This window comes from Phytophthora cinnamomi (genome assembly GCF_018691715.1).
Source record: "Phytophthora cinnamomi strain GKB4 chromosome Unknown Contig42, whole genome shotgun sequence".
Lineage (NCBI taxonomy): Eukaryota > Oomycota > Peronosporomycetes > Peronosporales > Peronosporaceae > Phytophthora > Phytophthora cinnamomi.
Genome location: NW_027150975.1, coordinates 187,238 through 200,454, shown reverse-complemented (window position 1 = coordinate 200,454; position 13,217 = coordinate 187,238). Strand labels below are relative to the sequence as shown.

At 53.6% G+C, this 13,217-nt stretch overlaps 5 protein-coding genes across 5 annotated transcripts; 4 read left to right on the top strand and 1 right to left on the bottom strand.

The window, feature by feature from the left end:
* Positions 1-1,402: 1,402 nt before the first annotated feature.
* IUM83_14188 (putative pectinesterase) lies at positions 1,403-2,455 on the top strand (the record flags this gene model as incomplete). The annotated part of the gene is made up of 2 exons (XM_067938914.1): positions 1,403-1,868; positions 1,950-2,455. The coding sequence occupies 2 exons, from the start codon at positions 1,403-1,405 to the stop codon at positions 2,453-2,455; spliced, it is 972 nt and encodes a 323-aa protein (XP_067791090.1).
* Positions 2,456-4,013: 1,558 nt separating this feature from the next.
* On the bottom strand, positions 4,014-4,281 carry IUM83_14187 (uncharacterized protein; the record flags this gene model as incomplete). The annotated part of the gene is made up of 2 exons (XM_067938913.1): positions 4,014-4,179; positions 4,244-4,281. The coding sequence occupies 2 exons, from the start codon at positions 4,279-4,281 to the stop codon at positions 4,014-4,016; spliced, it is 204 nt and encodes a 67-aa protein (XP_067791093.1).
* A 2,806-nt stretch (positions 4,282-7,087) lies between these two features.
* On the top strand, positions 7,088-8,128 carry IUM83_14186 (sarcosine oxidase; the record flags this gene model as incomplete). The annotated part of the gene is made up of 1 exon (XM_067938912.1): positions 7,088-8,128. The coding sequence occupies one exon, from the start codon at positions 7,088-7,090 to the stop codon at positions 8,126-8,128; it is 1,041 nt and encodes a 346-aa protein (XP_067791092.1).
* An 880-nt stretch (positions 8,129-9,008) lies between these two features.
* Positions 9,009-9,944, top strand: IUM83_14185 (sarcosine oxidase; the record flags this gene model as incomplete). Its single annotated transcript, XM_067938911.1, has 1 exon — positions 9,009-9,944. The coding sequence occupies one exon, from the start codon at positions 9,009-9,011 to the stop codon at positions 9,942-9,944; it is 936 nt and encodes a 311-aa protein (XP_067791095.1).
* Positions 9,945-11,438: 1,494 nt separating this feature from the next.
* IUM83_14184 (sarcosine oxidase) lies at positions 11,439-12,386 on the top strand (the record flags this gene model as incomplete). The annotated part of the gene is made up of 1 exon (XM_067938910.1): positions 11,439-12,386. One exon carries the CDS (start codon positions 11,439-11,441, stop codon positions 12,384-12,386), a length of 948 nt encoding a protein of 315 aa, XP_067791094.1.
* Between the last annotated feature and the right edge of the window lie 831 nt (positions 12,387-13,217).

The window sequence follows — 13,217 nt, the reverse complement described above, 5'->3', positions numbered from 1 at the left end:
AGAATGCAATACATGCTTTGACACAGAGTTGTAAAGACTGCGACAAGGAGTAGTTACACATTCACCACGTCCTAGCAAGATAAAAGTCCTTATCTTACTCCCTTCCTATCTTCTTACCAGTCGCCACAAGGCACGATGGCTACACTTGCACTAGAAACACGGAAGACTCGATTCCTTGCTTGCTCAGACTGCTACAGTGTATGCTAACGTACTTTACCTGGTACTTCGAAGTACATGTTTTGATCTTGAAATGTACAGTGCTTTTATGTAAGCATGAACAAACTGTATGTTCATCTTTCGGATAGGAGGCTACAGTCATATCGCAGCAGTGCCAAAAATACATGGTTCATGTCCAGTATACAATAGGGTTGTCCAGTATTGATCTCACGCTCCCAGGCTTGCTGAAAATCTGTAGGGATTACGGGCGATTATCCAGAATCGGCACGGCGACGATCGTGTGCATGTAGCATTATTGTAATGCTAGTATAAGGACCCTAGGCCAAGTTGGTTCGAAATACTGCTGGTAGATTTTCAATTGATGCACCATTGGCAAAATTTGCTCTAAACGTACGTTTGTATGAATGCGTAGGGACCATCTCCGAGAGTGTCATAAATGCTGGGGATCCCAACCAGCGTTTGATCACTTCCGTACCGTAAACCACAGGTTCATTGCAACACTCGTAAAAAGTTCCCGTCCTATATAATTTGTACAAAATACAGTGCGGAAGTCGTGTACCTATCAGTACATGTATTGGTATTAGCACCACGCAACAATTATTGCGGCCACATGATCCGAAGGTAACCATGATGGCGTGCTATTAGCACCCCACAACAATCACTGCGGCCACACGATCAGAAGTTAACCGTGATGGCGTGAGAATGCAATACATGCTTTGACTCAGAATTATAAAGACTGCAACAAGGAGTAGTTACACATTCACCACGACCTAGCAAGATAAAAGTCCTTATCTTACTCCCTTCCTATCTTCTTACCAGTCGCCACAAGGCATGATGGCTACACTTGCACTAGAAACACGGAAGACTCGATTCCTTGCTTGCTCAGACTGCTACAGTGTATGCTAACGTACTTTACCTGGTACTTCGAAGTACATGTTTTGATCTTGAAATGTACAGTGCTGCACGACGTGCAATGCACGTGTTTACGTTCCTCAGACTCGTAACCGTATGCAGAGGTGGACAACCACACGAATTCAAGCCGCAATACACGTATGAAACTCGTTCGGAGTCATAAGCGGTCTTCGCTCACTGTTGTTTTTCTCCTCTTTAGCCAACCCCAACCGCACTCAAAATGCACGCATTTGTATTATTAATACCATTCGTGATCTCTGCATGCCTCGCAGCGACTTCAAGTGCCGCATTGATCGAATCCAACGCCCAAAGTTTGTGCAGTGGTCCCAACGCGCGCACCAGACCTCCGGCAGGCGCCATTGTCGTCGATGCTACGGGAACATACAACGGAAGCTTCCTGACCGTCGTGGAGGGCGTGGCAAATATCCCCAACACGACTGAGGAGCACACTCTCTTCATGTTCCCGGGCGTGTACAAGGAACAAGTGTCCATCAACCCGTTGAATGGGCCGCTGGTGCTGCAAGGCTACACGTGTGACACCACATCGTACGCTGCAAACGAGGTGACAATCACTCATGCCAAGGTGCAAAGGGATATCCCTCCCGAGGTGGTCAGCGAGCGCAACTACTTGACCAGTACGTTGGGTTTCAGGACGAGCAATGTGAGAGTGTACAACCTCAACGTCGCCAACACGGCCGGCAAAATCGAGAAGAGTGGCCAGGCGGTGGCCGTATTCGTCAACTCAACCAACTTCGGCTTCTACGGCTGTAACATGACAGGTTTGTTTGTTTTTGTTTTTGAATTGAGGTGCATTGCTGTCTCAATAGTTAATATGTTCGGGGAAAATCGTTTTTTGTTAGGTTACCAGGACACCCTGTGCGCTAACAGGGGCCCGGAGCTCTACGCCCGGTCGTTCATCAGCGGTGCCGTCGACTTCATCTTCGGATTGCAAGCGAAGGCGTGGTTCGAGTCCTGTGACATCGAGTCTATCGGAAAGGGATACATCACCGCCAACGGCAACTCCAACAGCTCCAATCTTTCCGAGTACGTCTTTAACCGCGCCCACGTGTTTGGTACTAACGGCACCAATTCGACCTACCTCGGTCGTCCATGGCGTCCGTACGCGCGCGTTGTCTGGCAAAACAGCGATCTCAGCGACGTCGTCAAGCCGGAGGGTTGGAAGCGCTGGGATAATATCTCCAGCACTGACAACATCTACTTCAAGGAATTCAACAACAGCGGCCCGGGTGCAGCTACCGACAAACGAGTGGAGTTCAGCGGACAGCTTACTGAGCCCGTCGCCATCACTGAAATTCTCGGCGAGGGCTACGCTTCTGAATGGTGGGTCGACACGGACTTCTTGTAAGAGATGACGCGGTACAACCATTTTTCTGTTGTGCTTTTGAGAGGAGGAGCAAGCACTTCACACTTGCCGTCGTTGATGAATTTGACTTTAAGAATCAAAACAACTACCATTATTGACCGTACATATTTTAGGTTTCAGGAGCAAAGGAAATGTGTGAACTACATGTACTACGCATCCTAATCCGTAAGGCTGATTAACATCAATTGTTCAAATGTGGTTCTGCGTTATATACATTACTCGTTTCGTAATTTATAATTACGTGTATGTAATGTACGATAGGTATGTACATATGACATGTATAAGCGCCCCATAATACACTGTATTACGGGGCGACTTACGGGACGGCTTCGAGGTGAAGTTTACGGGGCGACCCGCAATTGCATTGCCATGCGAAGTGAGTAGCTGGTCTAGAGTACAAGAGAGTACAGACTTTAAGTTACAATATCACTTTTCATTTTGCCCTTTACGAACCCAAGCTTCCACTACGTTACAGATTTAGCCAGGATTCGGTCGAGGATAAATACACTCAACCAACTGGGGCTCTTCCGTGCTTACAGCTTTACTTTGGTGTCGCAGCAGGCAACACGAAGTCAGTGCTATGAAAGTACGTTATCGAAGTTGTAGCTGTCTGGGTCGGGAGACAGCACCAACGGCGCCTGCTCAAGACGTAGAGGGTCAAGCGTGGTGTGTGGGTTCCGGTGACTTTTAAATCTCAAGACGAAAATGCCCCATAGTGTAATGAGGGGTATCGGAACCCGGTCCCGAAATGGGTGGGATAGCCACAGGCATCCACATCAGAGCAAGCTTCAAGCCTGGTGTGTGGGTTTCGGTGGCATAAATCTCTCAAGACGTAGAGGACAGACACCGCGCCAGGTTGAGGTCCTTCCTGCCGTCTAAACGTGTTCTCCCTAGGTCGGACGAAAGCATGAAAGCGTTCGAGTACATGATCGCATGAAATATACAGGCGATTGATGAATTACTCGACAAGCATGCTCCCTGCTGGTGAGGATTCGCAGGGGTTGCAGCCCCAAAACAAGTCAAAGCCACCTGCGGAAAAGCAAACTTGTTGATCATTCATCGGCTCCTAACCAAGATGCTCGAGCCCAACGCCATGGTGCAGCCATAGTTTCGCCTACTTGTTCACCTTGGACGGGGGCGAGCTGCGCGGGTCGCGGTCAGGGGAAGCAGGCTTGTGATCGCGCTTCGACACCATGTACCAAGCCGCAGCCCCGACGCCAGCGGCGACAAGCAGCGGAGTTCTACCAACCATCAAGAAACAGCCACACCACATCATCACCAGTCTCACCCTTCGCAACCAACAAACTCCTCTCGAAACTTACGTCCACTTGCCGCTCTTGACGTTGTTGGCGATCTTGCTGGGGTTCTCAAAGGGTGTCGTCATGTCCTCACCGAACTGCTCCAACCTCTCACCTGCAAGATGGGATTGTGCTCTCTCCTCAACGCCCAAAGGAAGAGAAGACTGGGACCAGGCACCCAGAAGGAGAAGAAAAGAAAGAGAAAACAAGAGAAAAACTGAGACCCGGCGTTGCATTTGGCTTTACTCCTCGTCGGTTTTCTTCTTCTTGCTGGGCTTCTGCGGGTGCATGCGCAGGATGGCCTCGTTCCACTGGCTGGCGTCCTGCTGCGAGAACTGGCGGTCCTTCCACTGGTCGTACTGGTACCAGGCGGCGAACAGGCCGAACGCCGCCACCCACGACGCGATGCTGGAGGCACAGTAGAGTCAGAGCCAACAGTACGAGAGGGAGGGGGTCGGGGGTCGCGACGTACCGGACGTTGCGCGGATTCCTCTCGTAGAGCTTGGCCATGGCGGATTTGGAGACTGTGGGCCGTAGGTTTTGTATGGGAGTTTGTATGGAGCGTGTTTTTGACACGACACGTGTCAAAAATGCACGTTGTCGAAAATAGCGTTTTTGACATCAGCGGTCACTTCAACAAGCAAATGTACATGTAGCTCGTCCCAGATCACTTTTCGGAGATTGGCGAGATTTTTTTTTTTTAAATCTCACAGTTAAAACTGTGAATGAAAGGTGGTTGCCGGCTTCTGTGCTTTTCTGCAATCGGCCAAGACATGTTTGCTGCAAGGAAGCGACTGCGACGTGTTCGAGGAGTTTTGGGGGCTGCCGTCCATGTTCGCCGAAAGATGCAAGGGCACGGCGGCGTCGGGCGGCCTTCGTTGCAAAAAATACCGGGGGTTGAACTCGCACGGGTACTGCCGGTACCACAAGAGACAAGACCCGGACGCCAAGTCCGCCAAGGCGTGTTGGGGCTATGAGCCGTACAGCCCCCGATCCCGATGCCGCGGCATTGCGGCTACAACGGCGAAACGGTGCGGCAAGGACTGGGAGGTCGAACCAAACGGATTCTGTGAGCTCCACCAGGATCAGGCACCGCGCGAGAATGAACATTGAGAATGAGGATCTTTAATAACGATGTCATCCAGGAGGACCGACCAGGGAGGACTTTGTCGACGTAGTCAAGCATGGGCTGAGATTGGTGAGTTCTAATTCGTGCTGGATGCTATATTGCTATTACAGCAGCTAATGCCATTTTTGGGCTAGTGTGCCCGTCCCGGTGGACATGATTGTCCCCTGAAGGGCGGTGGATGCACATGTGCAGTGTGATTCTTTTATTAATGAAATGAAAGAAACCCATAACAAGTGTGTGCAGTTGTAGTAACTTTTAACTGTGTACCTTGGCAAGACCTTGGCACGGTCTCATTACCGCGGATGTTCCCTTCCATTGACTGCCGGAGTTCATTCACCGACCTGCGCGGTGGAGAGCACCAAGACCAAACGAAGACTAAGGAGAATCGCCATCCAAGATGACCTGCTGTGGTACCTACAAATTCGGTCAGAGGTGCGGAGCGCGATACAATTCTGACAATGAAGGCAACTGCGATTGCAATAACCCAAACGCAGTCAAGTGTCGGGGCATCGCAGAGGGCAGCGGGGAGCGGTGTCCTGTGCGATGCTCGTCTTAAAGATCATCGAGTCATTCTCCACTAAGAGTAGTTGAAGCTTGGGTTCGCGAAGGCAAATTTACTGTAATTTAAAGTCCGTACTCTCGTGTGCTTTACACCATTTCCCAATCAAGTTGACAAGGCTGCATAATGGCATGTCCGCGGTACAGAAGCTAATTCAATACTGTGTAGCGACACAAATTTTAATTCTAGGCTACAGAAAGTGGCGATTTGAAAGAAAGTGGCGCTTTTCCTAGACTTGCAAAAATCGCCTGATCGTCATCCCACAATTTGCAAAACTCACCAGATGCATGACCGCCCTGTGTTATTGAATACATTGGTGGAGGGGCACTTGCCCCACGCGAAATCAACATAATGTCCCCCAAATCGAGTGAAAAGTAGTTAATCTACGTGGACGTTACCGTGCTATGGCATATTTGCTGTTTTGAGCATATATACCAATCGTTTAGCCAGCTACATGGTAGTGCAATATGCGCGGTCATGCATCTGGTGACTTTTGCAAATTGGTGGGAAGCTTTGCAAGTCCTTTCTTGCAAATCGCCACTTTCTGTAGGCTAAAATTAAAATTTGTGTGTCGCTACACAGCCTTGAATTAGCTATCCAACGGACGGGCCATTTTGCACCTGGCTGGGAAACTTGTCAACAATGGTGTAGACCAGCTACTGTTCATGGCCACTCGTTGTTGCATGCAATTGTCAGTTGACCCGTAGTGTATAACATTACCTTGCCGCCCCGTAAGTCGTTACGTAAATTACATGCTTCATGAAACCAGAAATGTATCTAACGGAATGCGTTTCACGGGGCGAGACCCGTGGCAACAGAAACGTTGTTGCCAGGACCAATGGCATACATGTACAATGGCGAACTCTGCCTGAAATTCTGGGAGTTGAATCCGCGCGGATACTGCCAGTACCACGAAAACAGGAACCTGCTCGCCGTGCTGCTCCTGGCGGTGGCGAACCTAGATCCAGCGGCAGACATCGATCATGAATGGCCGACTCAGTCTAGCAACCAATAGCACGAGATTGCCTACCTACAGTTGTGTCGATTCCAGCGACTCGATCATAGCGCATGCCGGCCGTAGAAGTTACTGGCAGGTGACACTATACCGTACAGTACGTAAGCCTTACCGAGACTGCCTGTTGTACCTGAGTCACACCGCGCAAATCGACAACGAGCGTTCCTGCACACCACATGCCGACATCCTGGTCTCGCATGACCGGGACATCGCTTCAACTGGCGCACCGATCACGATGAGATGGGACTTTCGGACCGCACCAATGCAAGATGGTTCTGCGCCTTTACGCGGCGCTGTCTGCAGAGTCTGCAGTGCGGTCACGGAACGCGTGGTCGTCTACATGCATTACGGCAGTAGCCCCCACCGTGGTGTTGGCCTTCACCTGCCAGGCGCGCTTCGGACCGATTGCGTCGGATTTCCGCCTCGCCACCTGTGTGCGGGTCGTGCAGGGCAGCGCTTGCCTAGAGTACAGCAATGAGAGCTTCCGCATCGCCGGACAGCGCGAGCTGACCAAATGAGCGCTCCCTTGCGATCCTACCTGTAGCAGCGCCTGCACGATGTTGCTGGTCACCCAGGCCACTTGGCATTTTGCAGTCTCGTTCCTCCATCAGACATGAACGTCCTCGCCTTCATCGCTTGCGGTGCCATCGTGCTCTCTTCCGTTCCGTCCGTGCTGGGCCACGGCTACATCGTCGACCCGGGCGCCACATGGAAGGACGGCTACGCTGTGAACGGCTGGGGCAGCTCCATCGACAGCAACATGTGGGGCGCCATCGACAACTCCGTCTACGGCTACGGTACGGCCGCCACGGTGGCCTTCTTCGAGGCCAAGTTCAACGCGTCGGGCTACAACTCGCTGGGCCAGTTCATCGAGACGAACCAGGTGCTGTACAGCGACGACATCGACGAGCAGTGCGGCTACACCGTCTACGATGCCAGCGCCCGCGAAACGATGCCCTCGACCAACCTGACATACACGGGATTCACCCACCCGGGTCCCTGCGAGGCATGGTGCGACGACACCAAGGTGCTCTTCGACTACAATTGCCAGGCCAGCTACCCCGACATCCCCGCCGGCATCCCGTACGACGAATCGCTCTGTGCCGACGCCAACCGCTTCACCATCTACTGGTTGGCTGTCCACGGTGCTCCGTGGCAAGTGTACACGGATTGCGTGTGGCTTGATGGTGGCTCGGGCAGCGGCTCGGCCCCCTCGTCGGTGACGGAGACGGTCTCCTCTAGCGTCGCGACGGCCCCGCCCACGACTAGCACCGGGTCAACGGTGACGGCGACAACAGCATACCCGGACACATCTTCGTCTTCGACCTCCAGCGCATCGACAACAAGTACGACTTCAACAGCTACAACCGCCCCAGCTGCTGCGTCGGCAGCTTCAACCAGCAGTGTTACCGTGTCTTCGGCTTCGACAGTCGCAGAGGCTTCGACATCCGCTGAAGCTTCCACTGCGGCTGAGGCCTCCACAGCCGATGAAGCTTCTACAGCCGCAGAAGCCAGCACCACCTCGCCGACGTCTTCGCCAGGCTCGGTGGCAACTACGTCCAGCACGGAGTCGACTGCTCCTTCTTCGGACTCGACAATTGCGCCCGCGGCCTCGACCAGCTCCAAATGCACTCGCCGCATGCGCCGCGATTAAGCAGCGCTTCGAACGCATATTAAGACGTTCAGACCCAAGTAGTGAGTAAAATTGTTCGTCTGAAGCTATCACTACGAAGAGGATCGCCTGTAATGAATGTACTCATCCATGGTCCTATCCGCCCAGTAGAAGTAATCTTGTGGCTCCTTCATCGCTGCTGCTTCCTCGTGACCGACCAGATCTCGGACCGAGACATCGCAAACGATCAGGTAAAGTCCGTCGCGCGAGCCGGAAGCCGATCCCGTGCAAGGTCTTCAAGCAAGTTTGGTACGCGTGCGCTCCAAGCATGCTGCAAGCCATCAAGCAAGCGGCCTTGTCACTCTTCAGCGCTACTACATGTACAGTAAGTGCACCGCCATGTCACCCGTGAAACCGTTATTTGCCGGCGGTTTGCTCTTTTACCAAAGACGCACGAGTGTTCTGCACTGCACTGCAGGACCTGCAGAGAGCGCGGAAGCTTTCGTGGTTCCAGCACTGCTGGCTGGTTCTGTTGCGCGAATCCAGCTGGCAAAATGCATAAACCGAGGCAACTCGCTGTGAGACTGCGCCAGTGGGGCCCTCACAGGGCCAAAACGATGTCCCGCAGCTGTTGAGTATGCACAACGGATCCCACACCGTCACGCTTCCGAAGCTGGTCACTCTCGGGTGATTTGCGTTTTGCGTCTAAGCTGCCCGACTTTTGTCGAGAGATCGATCCTTTACGTCCTCCGTCACCAACCATGGATAGATGGGAGGGCACCTCTCGCTTAGTCGGGGATCGCCGCTGCACCGACTTAGTCGGCGGAGGGCTAAGCGGACCTTGCTGTCCGAACTGCAGGGCTCAGTTCGATCCTCACTCTTGAATTTGCAGCCTCCAGCCACACACAGGTCAGCAGCAAACATGCAGGTTCTCGCTCTCATCGCCACAGGAGCCGCCGTCTTGGCGTCGATCCCGGCCGTGCAGGGCCACGGCTACATCGTGGACCCCGCGGCTCAGTGGGCTGCTGGCTACCCGACCAATGGTTATGGCAGCACCGTCGACAACGAGATTTGGGGGATCTACGACAATTCCAAGTACGGTTACGGTGTGAACGGCACGCTCAACTTCTTCAAGGCCACGTTCCCGTCCAAGGGCTACGACTCGCTGGGCGAGTTCATCGCCAAGAACCAGGAGCTCGTAGACAGCAAGACGGACCCCAACTGCGGCCTCACTGTCTACAAGGACTCGGCTCGCTCCAAGCTGCCGGCGTCTAAGCTTACCCACACCGGTTTCACGCACACTGGTCCGTGCGAGGTCTGGTGCGACGACACCAAGGTGCTTTTCGACTACGACTGCCAGACCAAGTATCCTGACATCCCGGCGACGTTGCCCTACGACGAGTCCAAGTGCGCCAGCGCCAACCGTCTTACGATCTACTGGTTGGCGCTGCACGGCGATCCGTGGCAAGTGTACACGGACTGCGTGTGGCTCAAGGGCGGCTCTAGCGAGGGCTCTCCTCCGTCGGCCGTCGGTGCCGGTGCGTCCACGGTTGGCGCTGGTTCGACGTCCACCTCGACTACCACAACGACCCCGTCCACTAACACTGCGACGACTGCTCCTTCTACTTCTACAACGACGACGGGATCCGAGGAGACTGCCAACGAGGCATCCAGCTCGGTCGGTGCGTCCTCGGAGACGGAGGACGCCTCCAGCCCTACGTCGGGATCTTCCGGTATCGACGCTATCACGGTAACTGCGTCGCCTACATCCATTTCTACGGGTGCGCCATCTACCCCTGCCACGGAGGCCCCGAGTACGCCCTCCAGCGGCACCAAGTGCGCCCGTCGTCGCCATTAGATTCATTGAGTGCGCGGCCTCCCCGGAGTAGATGTCCATCTAGCCCGTAAGTGTTGTCAAGTGCAAAGTGCCTGCCGTATCAATGTGGTGTTCCCTTCCGTCGGTGCGCTGTTCGACGGTACGCATTGATAGGCCACAGGAAGGAGACCCCCTGGCAGCTTTGCACTCTCCCGTAGAGTGCCGAGAGTCTCCGTATGCTTTCGCGGATTCAGATATCAGCGAACATGTGCAGGGATCGCGAGGTTTTCGCCAGCAGAAACGATCCTTTTCGCCAGGCGACAAATTGTTGATGTTCAAGGGGGCGTTCAGCAGGGGTCTAGTGCAGTTTGTTTGGCCACAGCTTTTAGATTCGATATCTCGATAACACTAAATCGACTCGCCGGTGTTGTTAGCGCGTGTACAAGCAATTTTTTGACATGGAATTCCAAGATAAATAATCAAGGCGAAGTTGCCTCCACCACCACCACACACAGAGTACGTGTATTAAGTACTGCAGTACTGTACCGGTACAATACATACGAAAACGTGGACCTTTTCTTTAACACAGATCACGGAGACAGTCAAGGTCTGGAACCTTGGTGCCGATGCCAATTTAGCCTGCACCTTTACTCGAGAAAAGTACTCACAGATGTGTATAGTCAACATGGCGGTGTTGGCAAACCCTTTTAACTCTTGTTGCTCAGAAAACAGGTTTTAGCTTCTTATAATTAATAAAAAAAAAACTTTGGACAATTAGTTTAGCGTTTCTTTTGGGTTACAGAAAAAACTTGACAGGATTGGTGTTTCGTCCGTTACCATGTCGACTTGCCGTATCAATGTCTACTTTGACGCTCAAGATCGTTTTTTTTTTGCGGTTACATGTAATCTCACTAAAAAATAAAACAAAACGATCCCGACGGTTAACCATCGGGATTGTAGTGATCAAGTGTAAAGCCAGTGTCGTTCTCCGGGAAACGGATCCGCGCCTGCAGGTTCGCGCCATTCTGCAAAAACCAAGCGAGCTTCGACTGGGATGACGTTGCATAACGATGTTAGAGGGCAAAACACCAGAGCTTCGCTCTTTTACGCGAGCACGCTTTCGGAAGCGCAGAGCGTGCAGCGTTCAATTATCTCGTGGCGAAGATCATTGGCAGCGTTCGGGTACACATCTGCCACCACAGTGTACATTTGTATAACAGTGGACGTGTGCAGCAGCTTATTATAGTTTGACTTCGCTTGCCTCGTGGCGCGCACATCGACATTGATCACAGCTGATCGGGATCCCAGATCGGATCGCCCGCGACAGCTTTGCACACCTTCTTCTCAGTCCTTTACGTCCCGCCACCCTTCCAGATGGGTGGATGCTCTACTTAACCGGGATCAGTTGTACGCCTGCGCAATTCAGCAGCAGAAGACATTGCTGTTCGAACGGAGGGCACGTCGCGTTCCACTGAGGCTCCATTCTTGAATTCGCAGCGCGCCAGGCCAACACAGCCAGCAGACAACAGCAGCAGCATGCAGATTCTCGCTCTCATCGCCACAGGAGCTGCCGTCTTGGTGTCGATCCCGGCCGTGCAGGGCCACGGCTACATCGTCGATCCCGCAGCGCAGTGGACCCAGGGCTACCCGTCGAACGGATACGGCAGCACAATTGACTCAGGCATCTGGGGCGCAATAGATAACTCGAAGTACGGCTACGGTCCGTCCGGAGCGATCAACTTTATCAAGGCTAACCTACCGACGAAAGGAGGTGGTTCTCTTGGCGCTTTCATTGCCAAGAACCAAAAGTTGTACAGCAGCGAAGTCGACCCCAACTGCGGCCTTACCGCGTACAAGGACTCGGCCCGCTCCAAGCTGCCGTCGCAGCTCGAGTACACGGGCTTCACGCACCCAGGCCCGTGCGAGGTCTGGTGCGACGACACCAAGGTGCTGTTCGACTACGATTGCCAGACGAAATTCGCGGGAAGCCCCGCCAAGATGGCCTACGACGAGTCCAAGTGCGCCAACGCCAACCGTCTGACGATCTACTGGATCGCTGTGCACGGCGATCCGTGGCAGGTTTACACCGACTGCGTGTGGCTCAAGGGCGGCTCCGGCGAGGGCTCTCCTCCTTCGGCCGTGGGCAACGGCGCGTCCACGGTTGCTGACGGATCGGCCTCGAACACGACGACGACTGAAACATCCCCGAGCTCGGGCACGACCACAGCGGCCCCGTCCACAAGTTCTACAACAACTGCCCCCTCCAGTCCGACGACTTCGGGGTCCGAAGAGACTGGCAACGAGGCATCAAGCTCTGTGTCTTCATCCACGGACGACGCCAACACCCTTGCATCGGGCTCGATCGATGCCATCACGGTGACTGCCTCCCCGTCAACCACCACGTCGGACACCCCCTCTACTCCAGCCACGGAGGCCCCGAGCGCGCCCTCAAGCGGTACCAAGTGCGCCCGCCGTCGCCATTAGAGAGTGTTTGCTGAGATCGGTGTCACCTGTAGATGTCCACTACAAACCGTAAGTGTTGTCAAGTACGAACGCAGCAGTCTGCCGAGATATTGTGCCGTTTTGCACCTGTTCGTCTCCATGTACTACTTTGCTGTCCGTGCTGGCATGGTTGCGAGAGGTGAGTCCCTGCCACGCGTGCTCCGAAGTCGCCATTCGAGGTACGTCCTGGTGGTCTCCCCACAACGACGTCCTCCAGCTGCTTTTGCAACACGGCGGCTGGCGAACACTCTAGTAGAGAGTGACTCTACTCGGCAGAGTGTCGAAGTACATTTACATGTTTACTGTAGTATTACTGTACATGTATGACCACTGGTTACCCATGGATGTTGGGCTGGTGCCCTCGTCCGCAGCAGAACTCCACGCGCAGATCCTATCCTTATTCATCGCCGAGTGATTGGCACCAACATCTGACGTGTCAACAAATACCAGGTGACCCGAAAGCCAGCGACTCGTATGGAATCCTCGAAGCGCGAAAAACACAGCCCAGCTCCACACAGCGATCGAGACCATCGTGTGGAGGGAGCACCAGGATGGCCAGCCCCAAACTTGAGATTGCGGGATTCGAACTTGTCTGCGCGATCGATTCGCCAGAGCCCGCGAGTCGCGAGTCGCGACACGGAGGAAAGTGATCTGTCGGGCATGGGGGGACATCGCCATAAAACCAACGAGACCCCGGAACTGGCTTGGCGTCGATCGCTACGACGGGAATGCTCATTGCTGCGGACACTCGATTCGTGTAAGGGGTTAACACACTGGTGCAACATAACGAGGTGTCGGTCGCTTCACCAGTGT